Source organism: Hippichthys cyanospilos, chromosome 20, assembly GCF_059441005.1.
Source record: "Hippichthys cyanospilos isolate Australia breed blue-spotted pipefish chromosome 20, RoL_Hcya_1.0, whole genome shotgun sequence".
In the NCBI taxonomy this organism is placed as follows: domain Eukaryota; kingdom Metazoa; phylum Chordata; class Actinopteri; order Syngnathiformes; family Syngnathidae; genus Hippichthys; species Hippichthys cyanospilos.
Genome location: NC_142388.1, coordinates 3,848,589 through 3,867,384, shown reverse-complemented (window position 1 = coordinate 3,867,384; position 18,796 = coordinate 3,848,589). Strand labels below are relative to the sequence as shown.

At 38.1% G+C, this 18,796-nt stretch overlaps 2 protein-coding genes across 2 annotated transcripts; both read right to left on the bottom strand.

The window, feature by feature from the left end:
- Positions 1–12,520: 12,520 nt before the first annotated feature.
- LOC148406993 (uncharacterized) lies at positions 12,521–13,994 on the bottom strand. Its single transcript, XM_088404135.1, has 2 exons — positions 13,829–13,994; positions 12,521–13,755 (listed from the first exon to the last, which is right to left on the bottom strand). The coding sequence occupies exon 2, from the start codon at positions 13,744–13,746 to the stop codon at positions 12,763–12,765; it is 984 nt and encodes a 327-aa protein (XP_088260261.1). The 5' UTR covers positions 13,747–13,755; positions 13,829–13,994; the 3' UTR covers positions 12,521–12,762.
- Positions 13,995–15,471: 1,477 nt separating this feature from the next.
- On the bottom strand, positions 15,472–17,059 carry LOC148406992 (uncharacterized). Its single transcript, XM_088404134.1, has 2 exons — positions 16,976–17,059; positions 15,472–16,480 (listed from the first exon to the last, which is right to left on the bottom strand). Coding segments are annotated over exons 1-2 (990 nt in total). The 5' UTR covers positions 16,977–17,059; the 3' UTR covers positions 15,472–15,491.
- Between the last annotated feature and the right edge of the window lie 1,737 nt (positions 17,060–18,796).

The following is an 18,796-nucleotide window of genomic DNA, read 5'->3' as shown; positions in this document are numbered from 1 at the left end:
CCTGCGCAGAAGCTGAAATTTAAACCAGTCGGACAATTTTAGGTTGAGACAATTAATCAATTATCAATAATAGCTGTCAATAATTTGATAACTGTTGAGCTGTCGATTAATCATTGGACTATTGCATTGGATTGGACTGGCCTGTCCATTTGTGTCCACTATTGTGTCCATTTTGTCTCAGCAAGACAGTTATGTTAATTGTATCCCACCCAAAGACATGAGACATGATTGAAAAAGCCAGGATGTCCTCTATCGAGCACACTAGATCTTAGTAGGGGAGCGCCAATGAATTCAAAGATAAAGCCCAAAAACCAATGTCCACTAAAATGGACACATAACGTCACCTGCCTAGAAACCTTTATTTTATTTTAGAATATCAATGCTACGTAAACAGCACAAAAATAATTAATCCCAACGCTGATATGGTGAGCGCTTCGCTAACACAAGCTTGTTTGGCACCCGCCGGGCTGTGTGCTGTATAAAGGTCACGTGCAGGGTCAAGACAAGACCGTGCACATCGGCTGCCCACGCGCACCCCAAAAGTCAACAACACCGACTATCTCGGCTGACCAGCAGGCAGACGGCACACGAAAGCATTCTTGGGGGAGGGTCAACAAATATACATATATCTTCAGGTTCAAATATAGAATCTCCTCGCCGCCCGCCTCCAATGCACACAAACAACTGCATACATTGGCGCCGATAGTTGTGACCTGCTGTGGGCTGCTGGCTAATCACTATTTTCACTCCTCCACGTTGCTCGTCTGCGGCATTCTGGGGGCGTTTGAGATATGGAGCAGCTTCAAAAATTAGTTTCTATATTACCAGAGATGAGAATATACCGCTTTTTTTTCCAAACCGATACCAGTTCGAATACTTGCGTAGTCACCGATAGCAAGTACCGATACCACTTTTGATACACGAAAACTCCCTCTACCCCAAAATAGACTGACCTATTTTAATATACCATTTTCCTTAGCATTTCGTGAAAATAATGGCGATTTTCTATGGTGCTAATTTGTAAGGATGGGACAAGACATAAACATAAACAAGATAGACACTTTTACTAAAGGCTCATTTTTCAGCTACAGCTGAGCTAGTCTAACAAAATGCATGCAGCTCGTGTTAGCGTAATTAAATAAGTTTGTCTGATACGCCAATTTTTTTACTATTCATTATTTCAACGGGAAAACAACCAAAAATAAATGCCACATTTGAAAGTAATAAGCGGCTCCTGTATTTCTCCTGTTGGGCTGCTTGTATTGGGTATTTTAGTACTTGGATAAAAATAAAAAATACTTTTATATGTTTGGCGTAAAAGAAATATACATACAAATGAAAATTTTTTAACCTCAAATTTCAATGATGGGATTTTAGACACCATATTTTTTTTCTGATGAAACAAAGTGACCTCAGACAAACTGAAGACGCATATGACTCAGCCGAGTATGTGAAAAAGTGATCAGTAGCAACTGCAACCGTGTCAGGATGTCTGTTTTGATTTACGTCGATTAAACTGCCTTTGAAAAGTTTTCCGAGTGTTCTCGGGGTCACCCACGTGCGGCTAGCTAGCTAGCTAATAAAATGTCTGTCATTAAGTTGTTTTTAGTTGAAAACGCGATTTCAGAAAAAACTCTTAAGTAACAATGCTTCCAGGAAAAACTTCAAAATAAAAGCATTCCAAATTGTTCTTGTACAAACATTATTTGGTATATTAGGTTCATTTGGAGGCATTGTTATAACGTTTGGCGGGGAATGCAGGGAAAAAAAAAAAACTTAACACACACCCCCATCCCTATATATTATTTAACCCCCAAACAATGCAAGAAAATACAGAAATAAAATACATCCAAACTTATTACGGCAAGAAAAGATTGCAGCTAAAGTGACATTTTGCCGATCCGTATTATTATTGTGAGACTTTCAGGAGTGTTGTCATGTTGATGGTATCTTGTTCCCACTCATTTGACAACTAGGTCAACATGCAGAGTATAGTGAGGGTGGACAATAACGACACCGCAATTATATTTGAAAAGCCATGTTTGCCCATGTAGGAGGCAATTATTCCTGAGACTCCTGCCAGCTGACCTGCACTTCTTTTTATAATAATGACATGTTGCCATACTGTACACATGGCAGCACTTTACCCTTTGGCTCACCTTGCGGGATATATATATATATATATATATATATATATATATATATATATATATATATATATATATATATATATATATATATATATATATATATATATATATATATATATAAATAATTTTAAAATAAATAATAAATACATTAATAAAAATACACATATATATATATATATATATATATATATATATATATATATATATATATATATATATATATATATATATATATATATATTATTTTTAAATAAATAATAAATACATTTTATATATATATATATATATATATATATATATATATATATATATATATATATATATATATATATATATATATATGTGTTTATTTTTTTAAAAATAATGAAAAAAAAAACAATAATTAACATCATTTAAAAACATTATTTTTAAATAAGGAATGTAATAACATATATGACAAAAGCAGGTTAAAAATTGAGGGGGATTTTGTGACCAAGCCGTAACTGTGTCGCCTGAATTTATTGCATAAAAAAATATCACGTGTAAATTTGAACACATATAAGCTACTTCAGGGCATTCGATAAGACAAGATGGGGGAGAAAGTAGTTAACGCGTGTCCCCAGGTATTACGAATAAAATATGAAACGCATTTGAATCCAAAAGGGCCAAACTCATCCATTTGAATAATAGCGCGTGATAATGTGTAATAGTGCTTTGCTTTTACAATCTCCCCGGTGTTGGTCTCATTCGGGATTTATTTTCCGCCGCAAGAACAAGCCCGTAAAACAATTTCCCCGCTGCGGCTATCCAGGAGAAACGGGCGCAACGGCTAACGGTCCAGGAGCTCTCGGAGTTAACGCGGACAGCTGCGTGCCTAAGCGCACCCCGGAGCACTACGACTGCATCGGAGAGACGACAATTACCAAGATTAATCGCGACCTTGGCGAAGACGGAAAGTCGGGATGCGGTGTAAACTTACTGACTGAGAAATAAACGCTTTGTTAAATTTATGGAGTCTTTTGTCCCGACAAAAAAGTTCCCATGCAAAATGCTTTCGTTGCTTTTATTTACAATAGCGATGAATAATCTGAAATTGGAATTTCGATTTTTCAGTAGACTGTGTCAATCCCCTTTAGACGGGCTGTGTTTTAAGGCAGCGGTTCTCAAATGGGGGTACTAGAACCCCTGGGGGAACCTGAAGGAAGGTTAGGGGGTACTCGAGGACTTGAATGTAACAAACATGCAGAAATCAATTAAAAATAATTTATTGAATTGTTTCAGGAAAATATAAGCTCATAAAACAAATTTTATGTTCAGTAGTATTCATCATTGTAAAAAGTCAGATTTTCCCCCCCATACTAGAATGGTTCGACCCAACTTGTCACGTGCCACCGCTCGTTACCTGTCAAGGTAATGATTTATTTTTGTGAACGCATCTCTACTATGATCCAAAAAGTTGAATATTTTTATGTGGACAAATATTTATTTATAATTAATTCTTTTTGAGGTCTAACACATTTGTTGATTATTTTATTGGGGACAAATATTTATTAATAATTAATTTAATGACTTAGTTTTGATCTCTACTGCAACCCCAAAACAGGACTAGTATTTTTCTGTGGACAAAGATTTATATATAATTATTATTTTTTAGAACAGGTCTGACATTTTATATTGATTATTTATTTTGTGGAAAAATATGTATTAATAATTAAGTTATTTCATTTTGATAATAGATTTCTTCGATGCTCAAAAGAGGACATTTTAGGTACCACTTTTTTTGCGAACGATATCAGTTTGAGCACTTTTTGAGAAGTCATTGATATAGATACTAAGTACCAACACCACAAACATTTAAATTCATAAAACAGAGATTTCAGAGAAGGACCTATATATCACATAGTAGCAATTTTGCTTAAAACCGCAAAATTTGGGTTGTTTAAAGAAAACAACAACATTGACCCTATTTTGGAGGTTTTATTAAAGGTTTGGTTTAATTATTTATATGGACCTCAAATATTTTTGGGGGTTATTTTTAATCAAATTTTATTCAGTCAGGGTGTGCACACATCTGCAAATTATGATTATTGTGCATTTGAACTTTATTTTATTTTCTATTTGAATTTTATGGCTTTTTCAATTCTTTTTTTCTAATCATTTCCGTTTTTTTTTCATTGTGCTGACATTCGATATTGCTGACAAGATAAAAGTCACTTTTCTGCCATAAAAATGCAGAGAAAATCAATCAAGGGGAAAAAGGTTGTTTGTGAAACGGGGAAAAAAAAAATGAACGCAAGGTGGCTGATGCTGAAATTTGTCTTGACTACTGTGAGGGCGGCTCTGCTTTATCAGGACGAGATTATAGAGACGTTATGTATGACACTGTCTTCTCCCCTAATGAAAAAGATAAGAAACACATATAGAGTCGGCGGTGATTTGAAAGAAAGCTTCCAGGTGGTGGAAAACGTGCGTTCAGCCTCTTGATAACTTCCCATTTGGGAGACTTCCATCTTGGTTATTTTTCTCCCGTGTTGTAATCTAAAGAGAAATTAAGGAGCCTCTAATGTGAAGCAAAGGAATTAAAAATAGAATCAAAAGTCAGCTTCTTTCAAAGATGAAATCCGCCGCGGTGGAAATCACCTCTCCGCTTACGTTCTTCTTCTCGTCTCGTCTCCGCAGCATTTGTTTGTTTGCTGATGTGTAAGCTTGATTTCCCCGTGTTACGCTTGAGCGTTATTACCCCCGTAAAGGGCAGAGTTGTGTGAAAGGGTTTCTCATTGGATTGCGGAGGTGTTACCGACAGCCGCTGAGAGTTTGTTTACATTTTCTCATAAAACACTTTCGGCCGTAAAAGTCGAGAAGATAAGCTGCGCTGGCGCGCGAGCTCATGAATGCGGCAGAAGTTTATGCACTAAATCAGGTTATATTGCTTAGCTGCACTTTTTTTTTTTTTTTTTTGCACAACTGCTTGTTGATTCCGGTCGGTGTCATTGGAATTTTTGTCACAAAAGCAGTAAAAGCCAAAGAAAAAGCAACACGCCATCTGCCTAGTGTTTAACTAAACAAGCATACACTATTTTAACACTATTAAGATTTGAATTGTTTTCGGAGACTCCTCGAGCATTTACAACAAAGGATTGTTGTTTTTTGTGTATTTATTTGACCTGAAATTGTCTGCCATCTAGTGGTGAACACTGTTATTACAACTTGAAAATGTTTTAGAAACCTTAAAGGAATAGTAAATTGGAATGTAGTGTCAAACCAAAAATTAATTTAATGTTAATTCAAAATCACTGCATTCTCTTAGTTCACCACTAGATGGCATTGTTTACACTGTACCTTTAACTTAACACTAACTTTAAAATAAGAAAAACTGTCATTATTTGAAAACAAAATCGTACTGGTGTCTCTTTTTTTTTAAGTTATACTATTCAAAAAACACAAAAATACTCAAAGGGACATTTTATCAATTTTGAGTAGTGAAAAACATTTTTTTGCAATAATTTGACTAACCAAACTAACCAGGGGTGTCAAACACAATTTAATCGTGGGCCAAGATTGTACTTCTAGTTTCTATCGGAGGGCCGTTAATGACTGCAAAGTCAAATGAATTTTAAGCGTGATCGTCACTCATTTGAATTCACGTTTCAGAGGTCAGTAAAAACTGTTAAAAAATGCTGGATGCTTCTTAAAAAACTTCAAAGTTGAAGAGAACTTGCAAACTTGCTATTCTAGTGATCATAGATAGCATTTCGATGGCCACATAAAATGATCCAGTGGGCCGAATTTAGCCCCCTATCCTTGAGTTTGACACCGTGACCTAACTATTTTTCGCGTACAGTAAATACCTTTGAAATCACATTTTTAAACATGACTCCAAATCATGTTCTCAAGGTTTGGGTAACAGCTAATCATGGCTCAATTTTTTGCTGGATTTGGTCATGTGACGTTTATAAAAGTAATCATTACTCGAGTCTTGAGCACAGGTGATGTTATTTCAGTCAAAAGTAAGTGGAAAAATGTGTTTTTAATTGTATTAATCGTGGATGAAAAACAATTTAATTTTGTATTGGACAATGTATTTTTTTTTAACTTCTGAAATGGCTAAAAAACAAAAATATTCCTTTAACATAGCCAGTAAACATGGAACATGGGCAACTAGCTTAATGCTACATGACAAACTAGCTTGCTGCTACACGAGTGCGACTTATTTGTCCTTCCACTGCAAGGAAACCAACGAATATTGATGATGCTATTTTCAACACGTTGGGTCAATAATTTGTAAAAATAATTGGGTACTGACCAATAGTATCGATCTGTGAAAAAAAATAGCCATAGCATGCGCCAGCACTCATCTATTGGAGGAAAGGTGAAATCCAACAAATGAGGATTCCCCTTGTGTTTGATCCTGTTGTTATAGAGCGCTTAAAACGTCATCCATTTGGAACGTTCCAGTAAGGCGCTTTGGTCTCACCTTATCTGGCAGTTTGAATAAGCACCTTGCAGACTGGTGCCAAGCGCCGAGTGAATTTCGCCTTTGAGGGCTGACAGGCCCAAATGAATTGTTCAAAGCCGAGTCTCGTTTTAAAGCCGCTTCGCTTTGTTCCAAAATCAATCCGTCCGTTGCTTGACTTTCTTGGCAAATGAGTTCCATCTGAGGGTTACAAAAAGCAGCTGGCACATAAAAGAAAGAAACGGCTCTCTTGTGTGTTTCCGCTTGCATACTAAAGAGGAAATCACCGAATGGGGATTTTAAAATGACATTTTGGACAAAAATTGCTGAAGTGGCGTTCCTCTTCCTGTGATCCACGCTGATAACTTGTAGGGGCATCTCATTAAGAAAATTGGCCTGTAGAGACCAAAAGAGACGGACTTGCTGAAATACACTTGCCCCGGCTGATTATCTCCGATTGTGTTTTATTAGAGTGGGAAGGTGCGTGTTCAATATCGACGAAACGGCTATCATCTCAATTAATTCCATGCAGCACGTTTTTAAATGAAAAACAATACATAGCGAGGGCTTCATTAGATTACTGTAACTCCCCTGGGATGTATCATTGATCTGTGCAGTGCAATTACTAAAGAAAAATAAAAACGTTTATTTTTTTTTTAATACAACAAAGTGGATTTGTATTTTTGTGATTTGCAGCCACAAGTCTACTTCCAATGATTATTTCGATCACTTTGCTGTTATGAGTTGTAAATCAGCGCTTCCTTTTAATCAGATTTAATCCTGCAAGATTTTCAGCGAACAATAAATCACAAAGTTTTAAGGGTGGAACTTCACCATTGTAGCTGTCTACACCCCAATTTCATACATCTAAGTCTGATATCAAACAGTTATGTCACTTTAGAGGAGTACATGATATTCTAACAGGATTTCAGTGTCGGCAAATCAAATTTAATGCTTTTTAACACAATTCCAGGGGCGGTACATGTTTCTTTTCAAATTAATAGCAAATTGGTTGGAACATGAAACAAGCTATTTGCTAGACTGTTATGGCGATTCCTTTGCAAATGATGTATGCATTTATTTGTTTTTTATTTCAAATTTAACCCATGTCTGATTGCTTATAAGCACGCTGGATATTGGTGATAGGACCAGTAAAGTTTTATTTTCAAACTAAGAGCAAATTGATTGTAACAGGAAACAGCTCGTGAACTCCATCTCATTTTGTTGATTTTAAATTACAAGTAGTCACAAATCCCGACTACTATCTACTGTATTAGTCTGCAACCAGTTCAGGGTGTCCGCCGCCTACTGCCCGAAGACAGCAGGGATAGGCGCCAGCAGCCCTAGTGAGAACGAGCGGCTACAAACGGATGGAATTGTGATAAACAACCAGAGGTTTTTCAAGTTTGATGCCGAACACAATGGGAGGAAACCAAATTGTTTTTGGCTTTATCTCCGTCCAACCTTCAGAAAACATGGAGGCCAACCCCCTGATATACGATCTTCCTTGGCTGCCTTGACCCTCCCCCGTGCAGCCTGGGAGCCAACCGCAGCGGGCAGGCCAACAACAGGTGAAAGGTCTTTTATGGATGCCGCATAAAGCCCCTGCAGGGACAGTCCTAGCGCGACGATAATCCCTTTCGCATCGGAGCGAAAGAATCGTTAGAGGATCGAAATAACTCATGGCAAGGGATGCGAGGAGCCATCAAGGAGATTTAGATGTCACTCACTGATAAAATGCTGTGCGCTGTTTTTTTTTTCCTCTCTTTTTTTTAATGCTTGGAGGTAATTAAGCACCGTCAGGCCAGTTTGTCCCCTCGTGAGTGATAACTGAGCTTGTGCAAATCAATGTCCAAAGAAATGGGGGTGCTGTTACAAATTCTGCCGTTTTCTGGCACCGGCGGACTTTTTATGCAGAACTTTAGCACGGCAATGAGGCGTTGACATCCTCGTGGGCAGCCTGATGAAAGTGTGCTTTATTTTTCATGTCCAAGTCCTGACAGGACAAGGTGAGTCGCCTTGGAAAAAGTCATTAAAACTTTTAGTGACGCTCATCAATAGCTGCCCACGCAGAAACGGTGAGCTTGAGGGGTAAATTCATATGGCGACATTGCAACTTCATCTTTAATAGTACAATGTAGGGTGAAATGAGTCCTTGAGGTATTCGAGTACACACATACACACACAAATATCAACGATTACGCTAAATGAAATACATTTTGTCTTAAAAAGAAAAGGAACGCATAATTGGGAAAACGATGCCACCTAGTGGGTAAAGTGATACAGTGAATTACACAAAGTAACGCCAAATACCGCCAACCAAAGAAAAACTTACCCAAAAAAGACAATACAGGACACAGTCTCTTCTTAATTCCAAATATGAACAATATGCTCCCTAAACATGCAAAAAAAAAAAAAAGGTTCTAATATGAAATAAAGGCGTCCTCGGCGTTGGTTGCAAAAATAAATATTTCGCGCCAAAACCGTGACCCTAAAAAGCAATTATTTAAACAATTACATCGTGATATATTTGCACAAAAGACCAAGATGTCGAAGTAAAACGTCCCTATGTTCAACATTAATCAGCAGTAGCATTTTCTTCAAGATATAAATTAAAAAAGTAACAGCTCTTTAACATGCAACTCACCTTTGGAAAGTAACATCGAAATGTCACGTGACGTGGGAAAAGAAGGAAGTAGCTACGGAAGCCCTACAGGCATGCCGGCAGCAGAAATAACTTCCTGCTTAAATAAAGTCATGTAATACTTTAAAATACAAAAAAATGAGAGATTTTATTTATTTATTTATTTATTTATTACCACAAATCTCCTATATTGCTCTGCTGTTCAAATCTGGACTCTTCAATCTCCCGTATTGATCATAACGAGCTGTCCATGTAATCCTTATTGAGCTGGTTTGAGTCCAATTTAATCGCGTCTTCAAACGTCATCACAAACATTTATTTATTTATTATTATTATATTATAGTATTTATTAATGTATCAAATCCAACAACATTTTTTACTTGATATAACAAAGTCAAATTGTGACAAACAGTGTTAAAACAGTCTGCACCTAACAACGCCCAATAATAGCCCATCATTCCCTCTGGAGGTGTTGCGGATGCGACCTCGGTCCTCGCTCGCTGTCAGTAATAAAAGTACTTTTTTTCCCCGTTATCTCCAGTTTAAGTGGGATTGCGGAGTTATGATTTATGAGCTAGATGCTTGGATGGGTGCATGTTGGAGCAGTGATGGATGAAGATGGAAGGTAACGCATGGGACGTTATTGTGCTTTTTTGCGACAGTCACCTCAGCTACTGTAAAGTGGTTAAAATGGAAATCCAGTTGGAGCTCGAACATGAGATTTGAGTCGCCATGTGTGGGAGGATTGATAAAAGGCTCAGTAGGAGCGCTCGCATGCTAATGGAGCCTGAAAGCGACGTCTCTCTTCCACCTTCAGGTTACATTTTAATGAGGGGGTAAAAAAAAAAGTCTCTTTTCTCCTTTTAACCTGGGTTGGACATGAAAATGGTGAAAGAAAAAAAGTATGCCACTGATATGCAGACTGTAATTGATGTCTAGGAGGAATTTTTATCCAAAGTGACTTCTCCTCGAGCTCTTTTAGATGAAATACAAATGTATGATTTATAAAAATGTAAATACGTGTTACAACATCAAACAAAAAACATGGGAAATCATATTGAAAGTTAACAAGTACAGGACAGCAGAGCCCAGAGTTAGCGAGGATCCATAAAGACAAATATTTTCACTATACATATATATATATATATATATATATATATATATATATATATATATATATATATATATATATATATATATATATATATATATATATATATATATATATATATATATATATAAGGAAGTATAGTGAAAATATTTGTCTTTATGGATCCTCGCTATATATAAATGACACAAGAGTGCATAAATTAAACAGGAAGTGGCTTAATATCAAGAGGAAGTGTGACACAAGATCAACAGAATCAACAGGAAGTCACCCTTGAGTACCCCATAACCAACAGGAAATTATCCATGAGTATAATCAACAGGAGCGACATGGAACTGGGCAATAATCAGCAGTAAATTGATAAGGATATTGCCACTAAATTACACAGGATGTGAACCGGGTGTGCCTCAAAGTCAAAAGGAAATGACTTAGAATTCTCCCCAAATTATCAGGAAGTGGCCCAAAATCAACAGGAAGTGAGTTGTAAATACTAGCCAAATAAACAGGAAATGACCTGGATTTGTGTCATAATCAACAGGAAGTGAATAAGAGGAACTCCCAAATCTACAGAGAGTGACCCCGGAATTGCCCGTAAATTACACAGTAAACCAATAAACCGGGCATGCTTCAAAATGAACAGGAAATGATTCAGAATTCTCTGAAAATCAACAGGAAGTGACTCCAAATCCACAGGAAGTGATTCATAAGGACCACCAAAATAAACTGGAAGTGACCTGGGATTACCCAAATTAAGAAATCTAACAAAGAAAAAAGAAAAAATATCACCTGGATGTGCTTTATTGCAGAAAAATGAACTTTGACCCTCTCTCTGAAGTAAATAATTTACATGGAAAATAGCAAGTGATTTTGCTAAATTTTGAGTTTAAATGGTGGTTTCCAACAACAAGTGCATCAAGGCGAAAATATTCAGCGCTTTGCTTTCATTTTGAATATACTTTATGCTCTATGCGTCATGATGTTTGCTGACATTTTATTTTAAAACACATCATCTACCTTTAGGATAAAACATACAGAGAAAAAAAATATTCATCGCTTGTATCACAAGAAAGGACAGTGAGACTTTTGAAATTTTGACCTTTTGCATTGGCGTGGCAGTCAGTCATCTATAAAGGCGCCGCTGTGGTAAAATGTCAAGAGAAAAAGGTTTCTTCATCATTTGGTCTTCGCAGCCTGCTCACTCCAAAACATAAAAAAAACACGACAGCCCGGTGATGAAATGCCTTACCTCGCAGCATTTTTGCCACAATGCGTATTTGCCCTTACCTTCAATCAACATTGAGCTCCCAGCATTCAAAGCCGTACTCTTCACTTGCCCGTATATCAAAATCAACTTGTTTTCCTCGGATGAATGAATGATGTTTCATTTTCATAAGTGAGGGCGCGAGCAAGAGGCCATATTTTATCCGCGTTAGAAATTATTACCTATGCAGGGGGTTTTATATTGTTATGGTAGGAGAAACCTGAAGAATTAATGCAGAGAAAAAAAAAAAAACATCCAGAGGAGGTCAGCTGGAAGATTCAGCCTACACACACCCACATACTCAGCATCATTAAAACAACAGGACACAATGCTGCAAGGACTGAAAGTAAGGAAAAGTATTTTTCTGGTTTAATGCAAGATCCCCGCACACCATCGAGAAAAAGTAGCATAGGAACGTTGATCACTGTTGAAGATTTTCTCAATCGCATCCTGTGTTGCAGTCTAAAAAGGAGTAATCTAAAAAAAAGTGATTTATTTCCTATAACAGTAAACCATGCATGAAAACAAAAAAATGAAAATCCTATTAATATTAGTTTAAAAAAAAAAATGAAATGGAAATATGCTATTCTTTTTTCATGTATCTTCTGCTTGTTTCACTGTGCTTAGTCGTGGCCTATCAGTAGAAATGAAATTAAATACAATTGCAGTCAAATGCTAAAATTGTAGTTTTTGGTGGCTAAAATACATGATTTTACTCAGTATAATATTAATATTAGGGCTGAGTCTAATTGTCTTTATATATATATATATATATATATATATATATATATATATATATATATATATATATATATATATATATATATATATATAAACATATATATATATATATATATTATTGATACATTGATACATTGAATACATCTCTACTATGATCCCAAAAGAGGACTCTTTCAGTTGAATATTTTTCTGTGGACAAATATTGATTTATTTCATATGTTGTGCCCTATGTATGCCAAAATTACATTGAATAACCTTTGATTTATTTGCTTATTTACTGTTCTTTTTTCCTGTGAATGTGCGGTAATGCGCCTTATAAATCAACGCGCCCGAGATACGTAAATGTCCAAAAATAGACGTGTTCATTGAGATGGTGCCTGATAATCCGGTTCTACATCTCATACAAGACCATCCGCTACCCGGGAATCATCTGATTAGACCAAGTTCACCTTCTGTTAAAGACACTACTTGTCTGTTTTTGAGAGCTTCCGGGCCTGCGCATGTCACCTCCTCCATATAAAAGACATTGTCAGGATGTTCATTGAGCCATCTCCACAGATACTCAATTTTCCCATCGCACACCCATGGGTTTGTTGCTAGGATCAACTGGAATGAGGAGTTCCTCCCATCCAGCAGGCCCCTGGGGAGATGTTGCAGCCGGTTCTGATTGAGAAGAAGCATCTGAAGGCGCCGCAGACCCGAGAGAAGGGATGGCGGGAGTTCTCTGAGTTGGTTCTCCCATAAAAACAGACGTGAGAGCTTCGGGTTGTGGCTGAAGGTCGTCGACGTGAGGGTGCTCAGTTGGTTCCCTGCGAGGTTAAGGACGTCTAAGTGCTGCAGGTTCTTCAGTGCATCTGGTGTGAGATCTTTTAGTTTGTTATCACTCAAGTCCAGATGCTCCAAATGTTTCAGCTTCTGAAGCAAAGCCGCCGGGATCTCGGATAAACGATTGCCAGACAAGTCCAACCAGATCAGACCGTTGTCGTCATCGAACCACCCGGCGTCCGCTCGTTCGATGCGATTGTTTTTGAGGACCAAGTTGCGCAGTGATTTCTGGCAGAAGACGCCCGGGGGAAGATGTACAAGCTCATTTTTCGTGAGATCCAACGAGTTCAGCCGGGAAGCGTTCCGCAGGAGATCTGAATGAAGCTTGTCTAACTTGCTAGCATATAGCTGAAGATTATTCAGCAATGGCACAGCATTGAAATGACTAGCCTCCAAAGAAGAAATCTGGGTCGACCTAATGGACAACGCCGTGGTATTGCGCGGTAAATCTACAGGAAACGAAGTCATGTTGGAGGCATCAGCACACTCCACCTCAGTACCCCAACAGCTGCACTGAAGTGGGCAGTTATGGACACCATGTTTACTCAGCGCACAAATCGTCAGGATCAGAAGCTTCAAGTTCATCTTCAACCACTGCACATATTTAACAACATAAACCAGGACTATGAAAATCTTCTATAATACACGGTACATGATAATCTCTTACCTAAAAGTGACCGGAGAGCCGTGTTTTTACGTCGGGTGAGCTGTTGCCTTATACATGTGAATGAGGGGACAAAATGTTGCAAGAGGCAAACAGAACCAAGTAAACAATCAAGCTCCGCACCGCTGACCTATGGGAAGGACTTTAGAGCTTTGACTTTTACCCCGTGTTGACGTTACAGTAATGCCCCTCTATCACAGGGGGTCATTGGTTCCACGCCATCAAGTGTATCGAATAACACAAATACAGTATTTTGACGTTTTTTTTATCCGCGCAAACATATCCCGTAACATGTATAAAAAATCATGCAAAAAAAAATTCTAATATACGCACAGTACATTCTAAAACGACCTGACAGACGTTACTTCGTGTAGATGCAGAAGACCGACAATCTTCTCAACCTTCTTGTTTTCAACGTTCTTTTACAGTTGAAAGTTCAATGAGATATTTGCGTTCACGTCCATTGAGTGTTTTGGAAAAGACAGCTGTGAAAGCCTACCTTTCAACGTGGTGAGTTTAAGTGTCATCCAACGATGGCCCCTCAGACAGGTTTAGAGAGCTTTATTTTTAGAAAAGCCCTACATTGCTTTGAAAAGCAGTTGTTGGGGCTCGGCCGGGGAGTTTCCCATTGACTGGACTTCTACCAAGCCCATGGAGCTTAATCCGATTCTTTCTGGTGACAGACAGTTTTCTGTGTTCACCAAAATTATATCAGCATAATCTCCTGTGCGCAACCCTGGGAAGGAAAAGGGCCTTATAAATTAAAAAAAAAAGAGGGTAAACATAAATAAACGAATGACAAACATGCTTGTTAGCTTACCTTAGTGCTAGTTTTATACTCCATTGTTGTCTTGCTTCACTCAAATGTGTTTCCTCATAACAATGACATGATGTAAATACAGGAAACCTTTGTTCACTTCCTTTGGTTGCTAGCTTAGCTTGTTATCGTTGACGCTTTTGCGTCTGGGGCTAGCTAAGTGGTCTGGTTTTGGTTGTACCTTTCGGTTAACCTATCAGAGCTCACAAAAAGTGCTGATTCATTCAAGTACATGAGATTTGTATATAAAATGTAGAGTTTTTGGACTATTTTACGAGAGAAGCTTTGTAGCTCAGATGTTTTGTTAAATTCCAGCTCTGGTATTCCTGTTTGGTTTCCTTATAAGGAATTGTTTGACATTCTGTGCCTTAGTGCTGGAAACATTTGAGGACACACACAAGAAATAAAACATCAACATACACTCTGTATTTCATAATTACTACGATAGAGAAGTGATTCAACTAGTAAAGTGTCTATGAATAAACATGTACTGCAATAATTATAATAAGGATTCTGTGGCTAATGCTAAACTGTGTCAGGGTTTAACTTTCTGGATCTTGATTGCCCTCCAAGTTTTGCAACTCAATGTAGCTGTAAGCTTAGCAGTGGTTCGGTAGCTCCTCTTAAGAATTAATTGGGTTTTGAATTCATACTAATATATTCCAACAAGTTATTTGAAATAGTTTATGTGTAGCTTTTATGCATTTTTTTGTATCTTATTTTGCCTATGTCTACTAGCCTCTTCGGTTATAGCTTTGCGATACCATGCTAGCATTAGCAACATCGCTCTATCAGTAAATTGTATCAATGAGAAAAACACTTGTGGGCCTTTGTTTTCAAATCATTTACTCAAATTTTTAGTTCTGTCTCCGTGAGTGACATCACCGATCGGCCCATGAGAGACTGAGAACCAGAACAAGTGATGGTCTCTGGGAGGAAGGCTTTCTTCTGGTTCTTTTGGAGCCACCCGAAGAGGTACTCCAGCTTCCCGTCGCACACCCACGGGTTGACGGTCAGGTCCAGCCCTTCGTCCTCCAGGGCGTCCAGATGGTCAAACAGTCCTGGAGGGATGGTACTAAGCTGGTTGTCATCCAGACTGAGATGGTTGAGCTGAGTGAGTTTTTGAAATATGTTCTGGGGAACATGGCTGATTTTGTTCTTTGAGAGGAACAAATAAGTGAGGTTACGGTTGTTATCGAGTAAAGACGCATCCAGACCGTCCAGTTTATTATTGCGCAGATTCAGGCGATCAAGTTTGGTGAGTGGATCCAGAGAATTCGTCGGGATCTTCACCAGGCGGTTATTGGAGAGGTCGAGGTTTTCCAGGTGTGGCATTTTCTGGAGAAAATCTGCTGAGATGTTTGTCAAACGATTTCCAGAGAGATCCAACCAGGTCAGGTTGGAGTTATTAGGAAGCCATGCGGCATCTGCTTTCTCAATCAGGTTGTTCTTGAGCACCAGGATTTGAAGAGGGGCGTGGCTGAAGACATCAGCGGGCAAGTGGCTCAGCTTGTTGCCGGTGAGGTCCAATGTGGTTAGGAGAGGCACACCTCTAAGAAAATGCGAGGAGAGGTTCTTCAGGTGGTTGCTAAACAGGTGGAGCTGCTTCAGCTGGGGCGCCGCGTTGAGATCCTGCTCGGAGATGGACGTGATGTTGGTGAACTGGATGGTGAGGGTGCTGGTGTTCTTGGGGAGGCCTTCGGAGGGGAATGCCACCAGGGGAACCTCATTGCAGACCACCTCGGCTCTTCTTGGGTAGCATTTGCAAAGTGCTGGACACGCTGATGCAGCACGGCTTAAGAAGACCAAGAGGACAACTGCGCCAAACACCTTCATCACTAGTGGAGAAGAAACACAGACAAAAACATATTGTGGAATAGGACCCAAGAGAACTTGATGGAGGTAAAAGTTGAGACCAGTTATATAATAATAACGAGGCAGATTTGGAGAGCAGCTAAGCGGTATCTCCTCCAGTACATCACTGCTGCCTCTTGTGGCACACTGCAGTACTACACCAAAGAAGCACAGCTCTAAATTCAGAACGCGATGGAACCGGATTCACTCCTAACAGATTAAACTGTACATAGGTAAATTGCTCCTTCTCCCACCTAGTGGAAGAACATTTATTCTACCACCTCTCACTTGCGTCACTAGCATAAAGAGATGAACAAAGATATGCTATTTTTAGCAGAGAAATAATTTCAGCCCAATTAAATGGAATTGGATCATTTCCAGTGTGTACCTGGTGATCTCAGCGCGCACTCATACGCAGCATTACACTTGGAATGAATCACTGGCCAAATGTACCGAAAAGAAATTAGAATCCAACTTACTGTCGCGCGGATGCCTGAAGGTGGATGAGTGTCAGTCAGTCAGGCTGCAGGATCTGCAAAGCCACTGAGTCATTCAGGGAGTTCAATCCCAATGTAATGATTACTTATTATGCAAACAAGCCTCTCGTACTGCAGTCAAGGGCGGACATTTGCAGCTGACCATGTGACTTGGATGTAAACAACAGGACGGCGGCGTTAATTATTGCATTTGATAATATGGATAATGTTAATACTATTAATAATGTACAGTGGTACCTCTACTTGCGAAAATAATTTGTTAAGAAGTAATTTTGCAACATGAGGTTATCGTGAGTCGCTTTTTACATCTGTTCGAAGGCCAAAAAATGTCCCTAAACTCTTTGAATGAATATAAATAATTCTAAAAATGCATCAAAACAAATACATATAAGAATGACTTTAGTGCATAATAATCATGGAATTCAAAGTAAATCATAAAGAGCTAAAACCACACTCCTAAAGCCCTTAATCATACTATAATAGTAGTATGCATGCAGTTCAATGGTTTGCCTTGAGATGGCGCTGGTGTCTTGGTGGTTTATTTGTATGTTTTTATTTTACAGTTCAGTGATTTGGCATCATTTACAAGTTCACGGGAGCAATAATATTCATTTTTGGACAATTTTGAGCATGTAAGATCATTTAAGTTTAGTTTGTAGTCATGCGAAGTGCTTCCTGCGTGTTGTTGATCCGCCCGCTCGCTAATGTGCAAATGACATGCTAACGACAGAAGTGACAACCAAAGTGGTATTTATGTGTTTTTATGTGAATATGTACAATGTTAGCCATAGCTAATGTCGGTTTTATATTTCATTAGTTCTACCGTGTGTGCAAAAAACTTGTGTCTCATTTGTGGAGAAACCGGGATATGAATAAATTATAAGAATGCATCAAAAACTAACAAATAGACAAAGTGAGTTGTGACGACGCAATACATTACGGCAACGGTTTTTGCGTTTCATATCCTGAATTTCCTTTTGTAACAAGAGACAATATTTTTCTGAAAAGGCGTTTTGTAACAAAATGTTTGTAAAGGTACCACTGCACAGATCAATAATATTGCAGAATCAGGTCAATGCGTTGAGCCCAGAGTTCAAAGTAAACATGGTGAAGCAGCATTTTGTTGTGATGCTGCACAAAAGTGAATGATGCAAACAGAAATGAGGTCCATTTTTTTTGTGTTTGTGCGCAGGTCAAAAGGTCAGCGGTCAGTCAACCAAAACCCAGCCATTCACATACTAATCGAGAATATATTGGATAAGCAGCGTGAAGTACAATTTTTAGCAGATGGGCAACATGATGAGCTATTACATTATGTATGATGAGTGCCAGTTGGCTTTAGGCGCTTCTGAAAGATTCATGTAAGCCCACTCATTCCACCAGAACCTTTCAGGGAGATTAAACTATTCTGGTTGAATATACCCGCGAAAAAAAAAAATGCTGTAAAGTGAGGTACAGAATTTGTGAAAATCAAGTACTTACATTTTTTTCCCTGTTGATCTTTTTTTTTCTCTATGCTTCTTTTTTTTTTTTTAAGGCTATGCACCCCCTAAACAGCACAAACAAAAAAAGCATATATTCCCTTCAGAACTGCATTTGTAGCGTTAATTCTCAATGTATTTCATTCAGGAACTCCATAATTATACATTCTATAACATTATGTTTTACTGTGACCCATCTCAGTATTCCACTTGACAAAACTCACTAAAACACAATTTAACAATAGTTTGCTTCTTGTTCCAGTCAATTTGCTCTCAATTTGAAAATTTTCTTCTTTTTTTTTTTAAATCACTTTTCCCGGGT